Genomic DNA, 13,121 nt, shown 5'->3' on the forward strand with positions numbered 1-13,121 from the left:
GTGCTTACTACATAAGATGGGCAGAGCGCTACACCCCTTCTGCTTGCGAGGTTGTGGGGAGGAAGGAACCTTTTATCACACTATTTGGGAGTGTCCTGTCATCCAAGACTTCTGGAAGGGAGTGATGCGGACAATGTCGCAGGCGTGCGGGATATCGTTGGTGCCGGAGCCTCGGCGTTGTCTGTTAAATGTGTGGGAACCCAATGATCTCAATCGTCGGGCGCAGGGCTGGGTAACGCTGGGGATAATGACGGCCAAAAGGAACATAGCCCAAAGATGGGGAGCGGCGGGAGTGCCGTTGCTGGCCGCATGGAGGAGAGATATGGATGTAGCCATGTTCGCTGAGCGATCAGTATTTATCAGACGGGGATGCCCTCGCAAGTGGGACAAGGTATGGGGGGCATGGAACAAATTTAGGGGAGGAATATGCGACCCGCCATCGCTTTCAGATGAGGACTCCTCTGATTTGGATTATTGAGGTGGCCTGCAGGTCTGTGGGGAGGTGGTGCCATTAGCTGTATTAGGAATGAAGAAATGGGGTTGGCTGCAGGATTGTTCATTTGGGTGATGATATGTCAAACGATATGTGCGCAAGGTCTATTTAAGTGTCTTACTGTTTTAACTGTTGTGAAAACAATAAAAATTCTTTAAAAAAAAAAAAGGGGGCGCAGGATGGGGATCAATGGGTGAACTTGGTATGGGAATGAAAGTTTAAAGAGAGGAGGGGATGCAAGGAAAAATGAGTGGACAGGGATAGAGCAAAGTCCGAAGTCATGCTATTCCATGCAATGTAAGCTGCAATGCTAGCCTGACTGATGAGGGATGAAACCCCGAAACCGGTCCCAGGATGCTTGTTTCCGGTCCCGGGGCGGACCTGGCATGGCAGTTCGGGCTGGGCTGGACTGTTCCCATGAAGAGCAAGGTCAAGACTGATTTGCATATGACTGGGTTTAAGCTGGTATGACATGGGGAGCAAAAAACAATAGATTTAGGCCCAGATCTTGTGACTGTGGTGAATGTTTATAGAACGAGAGGGTATGCAGTTCGTAGGTGGGTCACCCAAAGGGCGAGTACAGAGAGATAAGGGGTTGTCAAATCCCTTAGGAGCAAAAGTGTACTCCAAGGAAAGTGAATCAGAAGGAGGGGGTATTCCTTCTTTCGGAACTAAGGCCCTCACATACCCAGCCAGCTAGGTTTCATGCTTCATCATCGGGACTGCTCCTCATCGGGTCGGCGCTGCAATACCCGACGGGCACCCAATGATGGGGCTCTTTGGCGGAGATCTTTTGTTCCCTGCCGTTTGGTGAGGTGTGGCTGAGGGGCCAAGGTAAGTGTAGATGTTATATAGTGAAGGTGCGATTTAAAACAGGTTTGGTAGTCCAAAAATGTACTTTAATAGAATGGCTCCTACCTGATTAAAATAGAACTTGAGTGGCAACTTCTATCTTGAATTTATTAGTCCAAGGTTGTAGTGCTCTACTCTATAGTGGTCAACATGTTTCTTGCCAACATGTCTGAGAGGTCAGACGGCAATTCATCAGGACCAATGTTTAAACTATCTACACCACGGGGTAGTGGTAATTATCTACCTACCACATATGTATTAGGATAATTACCTAAACACAGGCGAGGGTAAACCTGTTAAACCTCGGCTTATGGCTCAACAGTACCGTGAGGGTTGTGGCACTTCTAGGATAATTATCCTTTGGTTCAGCGTCACTGCGCCTGATCACCTACCCCTGCGCCGGTCCGGGAAGGTGTGGTGAATGTTTGACATTGTTCAACATTCTGTCCATCAATTGTTCTTTTTGCATTTGCTAGAGGCAGGACGAACACAAAAATAGGAAGGAAAGCTGTGGAATAAGGAAAATCGACCTGAAATAGCCAAGAAAGCCAGTCAATCATGAGTAAAAGGCTGACCCTAAGCCCACTCTATATTGTATTGCAGACAACAGGGCTTCTTTAACAGAAAAGTAATGCTGCCTGGAAACGAGAGCTAAAAATGAAAATAAGTTAAAACAAAGGAATTATACTGAGCAGGATTTTAGAGTCCCTCAACGGACTATTAGATTGGCTGAGCAGTTGCTTATGTGAAGTGCAAACATCTGCCATTTTCAGGTTCTAACAATTTACAAGATAAAGTTCTGAATATTAAAGAAGATCAGTACCTTACCCACGTCTCTTATTCACAGTACCTTTTAGATCGCTTGTCCTTTGGATCTCGATAAACTTCACTTGCGCCAAGAGCTCCTGTAGATCCAATGTACGAATTTGGCCCTGATAATAAACAAAAGTTAAGTCCAACGTTTACACAACCCCACTTAAACCCATTTGTTTACTCAAGAAAAATAGTCTTCTCTCAAAAGCATGGGATGTGACTAAGCCACAAAAATAAAACTACTGCAGCAAATAACAGACTGATTGAGAAGAAAAACATCATCTGCCAAATCAAATTTCTTAAGATGATGTTTTAGAATGCAATCCACCACGTGCATTACCAACACAACAAAATTAATTTGCAGTCACTGACAAAGATCTTTCTTTCCGGTGGTTATTAAGATAGATACTCATGCGAGCAACTGGTATGCATGGCTGAAGATAAATTATTTATTTCCTCGATTTTTTTTTTTTTAGAGCTATGGGACATTTCTTATGATATTTTTTTTTTAAAACAATGGTTTGCATGTGAGCCTCACTGGAATCATGGGTCAACAACAATCAGCAATTACCACTACTATGCAATGAAAACTGCATCAGAATAGAAGACAAGAAATTGTGCATTGAGTCTCCAAAAGGGCTGAGCAGCCTTGTGCAGCTGTTCTCAAACATGTCTGTTTTGCCCATGGTGCAGTTCATGCGAGTTGCGTCTTGATGAACAAGTTACTTACCTTCGCTAACGCTTTTTCTGGTGGATACAGTAACTGCCTGTGGATTCCTAACCTTTTGATTAACCCCATGCGCGGCATTCCACTGCAACTTTTTCCTCAGCTCTTCAAAGTTGACGAGAACGTCACAATGGAACAGCTCTGTACACGACTCTGCATGATGTCATCGGAGCAATAAGAAGACCTCATCGGTGTGCTGACGTCAGTTCCACCCATTTTTTCCCTGCCTTCGATGCGAACGGGTGAACGGACAACATTTTCACAAGTATACACTGTATACAAACACAAACCACCTTGGAAATTCTTCATTAGAGACGCTGCCCAATGCCAACTGATTCTAACAACAAATCACATAAGATATACATTGATTCTTTTTCGGTATAAGCAGACAGGCAATAGGGAGGCGGTTGGATCAGTGAGGAATACACAGGCAGATACTGTATCCACCAGAAAAAGCATTACCGAATGTAAGTAACTTGATGTTCTGATGGATACATCTGCCTGTGGGTTCCTCACCTTTTGAATTAAATCCTCAAGCTGTCCCGCTCCCGGACGAGAGGGTGCATACTTGCCTATACCAAAAAATCCTGCAGCACAGAACGAGCAAAATGGCCATCCTGCTTTACTTCTGAATCCAAACACTAGTGCTTTGAAAAAGTGTGGCGGGAGGCCCAAGTTGCCACTTTGCAGATGTCTACCACAGGGACTCCTCTAGGCAAAGCCAAAGAAGAAGTCTTAGCTCTGGTAGAATGAGCAAAAAATACCTTCAGGAGGCTCCTTCTTGGCCAGGGCGTAGCAGGTCTTGATACACAGGATGATCCACCTGACTGCGTTATTTTGTGGACTGCCTTGCCATTCATCTTTCCCACATAACCAATGAAGAGTTAATCCTTCAACAAGTCCTTGGTTCTTTCCAAGTAGAGGCTGACTGCCCTTTTGGTGTCCAGATGATGAAGTCTATCCTCCTCCTTAGAAGGGTGTGGGGGGGTAGAAAGTGGGTATGGTGATGGACTGCCCACCCTAGACAAAAAAAGCAGCTTTAGTCCTAAAGCAGCTTTAGTCCTAAGAACCATCGTATTTGCATGGAAAAATGTAAAGGGAGGCTTGGAACTAAGAGCCTGCAATTCACTTGCACTCCTAGAGGAAGTGATTACCACTACAAATATGGTTGTAGATGCTACAAACCTTTAGAGACAACTATGCAAAGGTTCAAACGGTGAACCCATCAAGAATGTGAGAACCAAATACAAATCCCACTGAGGTATGATAAAGGAGTGGGAAGGAAACCTATTAGTAACCCCCAAAATTAATCTCATAGCTGTGAGAGATTTAAAAACAAGAGTTGGTCTGTTAAACAGAGAGAAGCAGACAAGGCAGATAAGTAGCCCTCAACAGTAGCTACTGCACAACCCTATTGTGGTAGGGAAAGAGAGAAACTCAGAATATCAGATAAATGGGCCTGTAAGGGATCAATCGGTATCTCTCCACACCATTTAACAAACTTGGCCCACCTACCAGAACAGATAGATTTGGTTGAGTGTCTTCTGGCTGATAATATAACCTCCACCACATCTGGTGAGAGAGAGAAAGAACTCAGGTTCGCCCGCTCAGTCTCCAGGCTCTGGAGGTGGGAGTGTAGAACCTACCCTGCGACTGTGAGAGGAGGTCTGCCCTGAGAGGGAGATAGAACGGAGGATGCAATCAGAGGTAAAGGAGGTCTGTGTACCAAACCTTTTGCCGGCCACTCCCGGGCAATCAATAGGACGTGGGCCTGGTCTTGCAAATATTCCTCTGAACTTGAGTAATCAAGGGTATGGGGAAAACGCGTAAAGAAGCTGTGACCCCAATCTAACTGAAATGCGTCCCACCAACGCTCCCCACGTCGAATACTGGAGAATGCAGAATGACAGCCAGTGTGCGTTCTCGTGAGGTCCAACTGAGGATACCTCCACATCCTGAAAATGTGAAGAACCACCTCCGGAAGGAGACGCCACAGGTGATCGGCCGAATACGGCAGACTGAGACTGTCCGCACGCACATTTAGTTCTCTATCCAGATGATTTGCGTTTACGCAAATCTGATGGTCCTGAGCCCAGCACCAGAGTAGCAGAGCATCTCAGCAGAGAAGATACAATCCTACTCCTCCCTGTTTGTTGATGTACCACATTGCGGTAGTGTTGTCTGTTAGTACCTGAACCGACTGATCATGAAGGGAAGGAAAGAAGGCCTTGAGAGCCAAACGTATCACTCGTAATTCCAAAAGATTGATGTTAAACAATCTTTCCTCTGGAGACCAAAGACCTCCAGATCCCCCTGATGAGCTCCCTACCCTAGAGTGGAGGCATCCATTATCACTGTTGCCACCCGAGGAGGAGGTTGAAACAGCTTCCCTTGAGACAGGTCTTCTGGAAGACTCCACCATAGCAGATCCGCTGCAGTATCTCGGGAGATTCTGAACACCTCTTCGAGGTCTCCATTGTGGTGAAACCACTGGAGGGCCCTCGTATGCCAGCGTGCATGGTTGACCAACAGTATGCAGGACGCAAACGAATCGAGCAGGCGCAAGACCTTCAGGACTGGACAGCTGCCCATTTCTGAAAAAGGGGAATCCTAGCCTGGATGTCTCAAATCCTCTGTAGAGGTGGGAAGGCACGACTCACAGACTCACAGTAGTGTCCAGTACTGCCCCTATGAACAGGTTACGCTGAGAGGGCACCAGGTGAGATTTGGGTACATTTATCGAAAACCTCCACTCAAGCAGAAGTTGTATTGTTACCTGCAAATGATGCAGCACCATCTCTGGCAACCTTGCTTTGCGCAGCTAGCCATCCAGATAGGGAAAAACAGGAAATCCTGACCTTCTGTGATAAGCTGCCACCACCGCCATCACCTCTGTGAAGGCCTGAAGTGCAGAAGTAAGGCTGAACGGAAGGACCGCAAACTGGTAACGTCGAGACCCCACCGTAAAACGGAGATACTTCAATGCAACTTAGAGATAGGAATGTGAAAATACGCATCCTGTAAAGCGATCAACACCATTCAGCCTTCTTTCTCCAGCGCAAGAAGAACCTGAGCCAGGGTCAACATTTTTAATTTCTCCTGTCTGAGGTAAAAATTCTAAACCCTGAGGTCGAGAACCGGAAGTAAAGGACCATCCTTTTTAGGTATCAGGGAGTACAGATAGAAGCACCCCTGACACTTTCCTGCTCCGGAACGACCTCAATTGCACCCTTTTACACCAATGACAGAACCTCCTCCTGGAGAAGCAGAAAATGCTCTTCCGAGCAAAAGTCCTGAGGGGGAGGAAAAGGAGGGGGAAACTCCCGAAAGGGTAGGGCATACCCATTCTCTACGATGTTCAAAACCCCGAGAACTGTAGTAATAGACCTCCAATTCTGTAGAAAATGGGACATCCAACCTCCCATGGGACAAGCATGCTCTAGCATGGTGGAGCTTGAGCTTCTTCCCTGCCAAAACAGCTGGAGAGGCAGAAGAGGAGGAGTATTGTTGTCGAGCAGCACCCCGCAGACGACCTCTGCCCTTTCCCCTGTAGGAACTGTACAAGGAATTTGCCTGCTGCGGTTGCTGCCTGGCACGAAAAGACAAGTTTCTCCCAAAGCCGCAAAACTTGTAGAACTGCCTAAATCTCCTGGGTTGAGTTAGAAGCCCCAAAGACCTCGCTGTATCTTTGCGATCCTTGGGGGGCGTGGCCTGGCGTTCGGTGTGATGGCCGCACGGTAGTGTTGATCTGCCGACCACCGACTAAAATCCTGTAATTATCCTGCCTCCATCGGGTCATCCTCTGTGGCACTGCGTGGGGAATTGCTGCGGGGATAGAGGGCACTTCAGCTGTGGCCTGTCTCTGAAATGGGGGCCCTAAGGAGTGGCGATATACATTGCGGCATACCCCGGACCCGGCAAAATGGCGGCTGCAGGAACGAACTGACTGCGACTCAAGAGCTCCACAGCGGCATCCAGGCAGTGAGGTGCGCCATCGCATGCTGCTCGGAGGGCGGCGGACGAGAAGTTGCCTGCGGCGGTGTATCTGGGCATGGGTGTGGTGATCCTGGGGTCCGGAGCCAGAAAGCCAAGCGGGTGCGCGGGGCGCACGCACAGCGAGGCCGGGAGAGTGAACTATGGGAGAGGCCGGCTCCGGTCCTGCAGAGAGGCCGCCTACTCAACGCGGCGGTGATGGGGCCGGTCACTTCGCCTGCGGAGCCTACCCGGGTGGGAGAGTGGTGCCCCCCCCGGTGGATCGTCATTCCCGGGACTCGAGCGGGAATCTGCCTAACATTGCACCATTGGAGGTCTCTGTGGCCCATCGCCCATTGTACGAGGTGAGCGAGACAGACATTATTACCTGGCTGCAAGGGGGATAGCGACCACGTCTACAACGCGTGCAGGGATGCTCAGTTGCTGTGAAGTTCGGGCTATATGTGGGCTGTGTCACGACAGGATCTGGGGGGCCTGCTGTATTTGGGTGAGACGGGTTGGTCACTCGTCAATCTGCCCAGCCTTCTGAACTTGAGCCTCCCTGTTTCAATAATGGCTGGACCACGGTGCTAGGACCTTAACTAAAGAGGGCACTACTGGAGACATTGGCTGCTGCCCTGCGCTGCCGCAGAAACATTGCTCGCCGCGTGGGCTTCGTATCCGGGTGCTGCGTCTCCTGGGCTCAGAGTCTGCCAGATCCGCGCGCAGGAGCTGCATATACCGGTCCCCTGTGGAGTAAGATGCGGAGTGGCCTAGTGCGGCAGCATTAAGCACTGCTGTTTGGACAACGTAGTCATTTGACTTCTGGTGTGTGCTCTCGGTGCGCAGCTGCCGCCACGCAAATTGCAGCATTGTGCTCCACCGGTGCAGGACTTTCCAGCTGGAGCGCGCACGATGGGGAAACCAGATAAAAACCAGCCACGGCTCACATTTGACTTGAGGAAAAGGGGGAATGTCCACTCAAACTGAGGCGTCGGACTCTGAACTAGATGCGACATCTCAGACCCCCACAGCACTCGAAAAATCGCTGACTGCCATCCAGGCTAGCTTGCAGGCCCTTAATGGACGAATGGATCATTTTTCGGCAAAATTGGATAGGCAGGCGGTGCGACTTGGAGAAGCCGAGCAGCGCATCTCTGATGCTGAAGATGGACTGCAGCAGGTTGTCACGAAAACATCCGACATCACAACATTGCCTGCTGTTATCCAGGCGAAGAATGAAGATATTGAGGCGCGGTCTCAGCGTAATAAAGTGCGCGTTTTAGGCCTTCTGGAGTCCACAAATGTGGGGCGCTCAGAAGATTACATGGAGACGCTGTTGTGGGACGTCTGTGGCGCCGAGAACTTAACATCCATGTTCACTGTGGAGAGAGCTCATAGATCCTTGGCGGCGCGCCCCTAGCCTGGTGCTCCGCCGCGTCCAATCATTGCCAGGTTGTTACATTTTAGAGACCGGGACACTGTGCTGCGCATCGCACGTCATAAAGGCACGATTAATTACCAGGGTAATGTTCTATCATTTTAGCCGTACTTCACGGCGACAGTTCAGGCAGCCCGGAAGGAATTCAGAACGTGAAGAAACTACTGCTGAAAGAGCAGATACCGTATGCGATGCTCTATCCAGCGGGGCTGCGCATAGGAGAGGCAGGTGATGCCAAGATCTTCGCCAACCCTAAGCAGGCCATGGACTACGCTAGTTCCCTGGCCCATACATCGGACGTTGACGACTGAGTAGTAAGGGGCTCTGTGCCCGCTATATGCAGTTTGGCTGTTTGTATATGTGTGTGCAAAGACAATGCCCAGAGACGCGCTACATGTGGTTAGGGTGATGCCTACGGTGCATACTGCTTTCATATGACCTGTCCGGAGTGGGGCACTCATCCACCCGTTGGCGTACTGATGTGACCACGACCGATAGTATGATAATGGTGCCGAGGGGGGCAATATGGAGGTTCCACTGCTGTATGGTTGATGGGGTGGGATTTCCTTAAAAGTGTGCTGTTGGGACTGCCGGTTTCTATATATAATTGATGCCCTGCATTGTATCCCCTGCATGGATCAGGTGGTTCGGCTACGGATAGGAGGGTAAAAGTGATAATCGGCGGCCCCCTCCCACCTAGATCTGGGAGCGGACCTCGCCGTTGCGACCCCCCAATGGGCATACCCCACTTGACATGTGATAAGTTGTTGTTGTTGTGGGGTTGATTTTTTCATGAGGGTCTTGTCTTTGGCAGGTTGGGGTTGCTGAAGTGGGTGGGGGATAGGTTTGGGCGGGTTCTGTCTATTACATGGGAGGTACCTTGATTGGAAGTGCAATGCCACTGATATTGTGTGTAGCTGCGTGTGCATGCTCTGTATAATATCGCATTTTATAGGCTGCCTTGCTTCTAACTACAGATGACAGGGACAATGTATAAATGTATAACTTAGAATGTCCGGGGATTGAAAACCCCAAAGAAGATTAGGCAAGTACTAACACAACTGGATAGGCACGCTGTGACGATCACTCTGTTACAAGAGACCCACCTGAATAAACACACAGAGGACAGGGTGGCGTGTAGATAGGCAACCTATCGGCTGGCATCCTCATACTCAAGGGGTTTTCACATTCTCATCAAAAAGGGTGTACCGTTCCAACCTATACATACATGTGTTGATACGGAGGGCCGATGGGCAATGGTGCACGGAAAGCTGGTGACAGTGGTGAATATGTATGGTCCCGTTGTGGATGACAGCGCCTTTTCTGCAACTGCTTACTACACTGCGCGCTTGGCCTGAGTCGGCGATCCTTTGGGGAGGTGACCTGAATACCCATCTTAATCCTTTAGTGGATAAATCTAATCCGGCGGGGGCGCGGACTCAGAGGGTGGCACAGTGTGTGAGAGACGCCATGGAGGAGATGGGGCTCGTGGACGTATGGCGACTGCGGAATGAGGGAGTGTTGGAGGGCACGCACATAACACCTGCGTTTGGCAGCTGGTCGCGGTTGGACTATTGGCTGCTGAATGATGAGGCCAATGGGTGGGTGGAAAGAGTTCACACGCTCCCGCGTACGCTGTCTGACCATTACCCGGTTGTGCTTGAAGCGCACATTCCCACTAATCCGCACCGCCCCTTTACGTGGAGGTTTAGGGCAGAGGCTTTGTTAGATCCGATTTATAACGACACTGTAAGAAAGGCTATTGCACAATACTTTGACTTGAATGTGGGCTCTGGGGATAGTCAGGCAATTTTATGGGAAGCCTTCAAGGTGACGATTAGAGGGGTGTGTATAGGTACCTCAGCGGGGATTCTTAAGGACCTCAGAGGGCAGTTGACCAAGATAGAGGGGAAGCTAGGGGAGCTCGAGAAACAGTACCAGCGCAATTTCATGAGCAATTGGAGGAACATAGGAAATTAGCAGATACGGAAATAAGGTATCTCTCCAAACGACAGGTAGCCAGAGCTTACGGGGAGGGGGGGGCGGGTAGGAATCTAGCTGGAAAATTGCGTTCTAGAATGGATAATTCCCCAATTGATCACAGAATGGATTGTAAAGGTACGGCACACTATACTCCCCATGCAATAGTGGAACAATTCAAAAATTTCTATTCAGATATCTATGCCACACGTGGCGGCCTGGATGATGGAGCGCTTAATGACTACCTAGAAGACACGGCCTGTGCATGGCTCTCCGACACCCACAGAGAATATTTAAGCCAGCCCATTGATGAGACAGTTGTTAGAGAAGCTATACTCTCACTATCCAACAATAAAGCTCCGGGCGGGATGGCCGGACGGCGGAGTTTTACAAGACCTATGCGGACCTCCTCATACCACACTTGCTAGAGATGTATGCGGAGGCGCATGAATTGGGGATTCTCCCACCTTCGTTGCGCCAGGCACTACTTATCACTCTCCTTAAGAAAGACAAGTCTCCCGCGCACTGCAACTCATATCGTCCACTGTGAGTAATGTAAATGCAAAAATCTTAGCAACAATATTGGCCACTAAAATACAGCTGTTGATGCCACTCTTGGTGTTCCCAGATCAATCTGGATTTATTCCTGAACGCTCCACATCCCACAATTTGCGCACCCTCTTTGCCATGTTCCATGTGCTTAACCCCGACATGTCGGCTGTGGCAGTTTTGTTGGATGCTGCAAAAGCATTCGACTCTACAGAATGGCAGTATATGTTGTATAATTTACACAGAATGGGGTTTCCCTTCATTTTGACTCGGTGGATACAGGTTCTTTACACAGATGCCTCGGCGAGAGTTCGAGTGGGCGGCCTCACTTCAGAACCCTTTCAGATAGCACGTGGTACTAGACAGGGCTGTCCCTTGTCCCCCCTTCTCTCTGCCCTTGTACTAGAGCCGTTGGCATGTAAAATAAGGCAGAGGCATAGGGATGCTGCCCTAAATTTTAATCATCGACCGGTAGGGATCTCCCTAAACGCGGACGATATGGTCCTGTTTGTTCGGGAACCCCAGCGTTATCTCTCCGAGATCATACGAGAATATATCAAATTTGGTCTTTTCTCAGGGCTACAAATAATTTGGGCAAAATCTGTCCCCATCCCTCTAACGCTAGCTATGGCTCCACCCCAAGTAGAGTACCCACTGGTATGGTCAGATGAACCAGTCAAGTACCTTGGGATATGGGTGCACCGAGATCCTGAGGTGGTGGTCATGGTGAATTATGGGTAGGCTTATACCACCTTAGTGCAGCAGGTTGATCGGTGGACCCGCCTGCCGTTGTCCTTGGCGGATTATATAGCTGTGATCAAGATGGTCATCCTCCCTAAGTATCTGTATCTTGCAATATTACAATCCCACTAACACAACATTTTTTAAAAACGGTACAAACTCAATTATTGAGGCTGGTATGGGGGAATAAGCAGCCTAGAATTAGCTGGCATACTTTAACGCTGACTTACGAGAAAGGAGGGTTTACGGCTCCAGACTTTTATGTGTACTACTTATGCGCGCAGGCGCAGTATGCATATTACTGGTTTAAACCCCATGAGTATATTCCGCATGTGGCTGTTGAAGACGGTGACGCTCACCCTGTACCTTTGAGGTGTATCATCACACATACTCATAGACAAACGCCCAGGAAGGAGATCAATACAATAGACACCACTGTCAAGGCCTGGCAGGCGACTGGTAGGCGAACACACAAGCTCCCTTTATATGCGCCGGCATTGCCTATTGAGGGGCATGCTGCAATATCTGTGGCATGTGAACCTGGGCCTATAGCCACTCTCCGTGAGGTTGGAATCACCCATATGGGTGATCTTTACGTTGGGATAAAGTACATCATGGAGGATGACTTACACTACATCCAGAATCCCACCCCGCTCTTTCAGTACACCAGCTATAGATTGAAACGGGCGGTGAGGGACCACTATACCACTTTTCCTGCTGAGCCAGCACCACTTAAGGCCCTACAAACCCTGATAGTAGCCCCAACTAGGAAGAAGCTGATCACCAAGTCATACAAAGCGGTTCAGGGGGATGAAGTCCATAGGCCGGACAGGAGTCTGGAGCGCTGGAACACTATACTAACCCCCCGATCACTGTTGGGAATGGGAACAGATCTGTGCGCCGACGGGTCGACTGACCTCCAACAGTAATCTGAGAATCATTCACTTTAAGTTTTTGCATCAAGTGTACCACACTCCGGTTAAGTTGCATAAATTGGGTCTTAGGGATTCTGACACTTGCAGGAGATGTAGACAGGGTGGTGCTGATTTCTTTCATCTTGCATGGCAATGTGGTCCGGTATTTCAGTATTGGGAAGCTGTTGTTGCTACCATACATGCTATGACGGAACAGGTTTTACGATGTACGCCATTGGAGTGCCTCTTGGGCTATGTCCCCCAAATCAAGGCTGCGGCGGGAAGGTTTGTGCGAGTGGCCCTCTTACTTGCAAGGAGGCGAGTGTTGTTCACATGGGAAAGCAGGTTGGTGCCAAAGGTTGATGGGTGGATAAAAGACATGATATATAGACCAGCTGGAATTATATGCTGCGGAACTGTCGTCAACTTCCAGACCTACAGATATCTGGACACCTCTGAGAGACTATCTATTGGCATAAACTGACACAGATGCTGTATAAGATGAGATCGTAGGAGACGATTAATGGGGAACCACAACCTCCCGGGCTAGTAGTTCTATTTCTGTTGTGCGGAGAGCGGGGCAGGACGTGTACATGTATGCTATATACTAATCAGAAGAGGGTACCTCCCAATTTGTTT

At 49.0% G+C, this 13,121-nt stretch overlaps 1 protein-coding gene across 16 annotated transcripts in view; it reads right to left on the bottom strand.

The window, feature by feature from the left end:
* The window catches only part of AFDN (afadin, adherens junction formation factor), a 1,598,291-nt gene that overhangs the window by 78,931 nt on the left and 1,506,239 nt on the right, over positions 1–13,121 (bottom strand). For all 16 annotated transcript variants that reach the window (XM_085611917.1, XM_085611916.1, XM_085611915.1 and 13 more), the window contains one exon: positions 2,196–2,277. In XM_085611917.1, the coding sequence (XP_085468043.1) occupies positions 2,196–2,277 (82 nt within the window). The remainder of the gene's footprint in view (positions 1–2,195; positions 2,278–13,121) is intronic.

This window comes from Triturus cristatus, chromosome 6 (genome assembly GCF_964204655.1).
Source record: "Triturus cristatus chromosome 6, aTriCri1.1, whole genome shotgun sequence".
Lineage (NCBI taxonomy): Eukaryota > Metazoa > Chordata > Amphibia > Caudata > Salamandridae > Triturus > Triturus cristatus.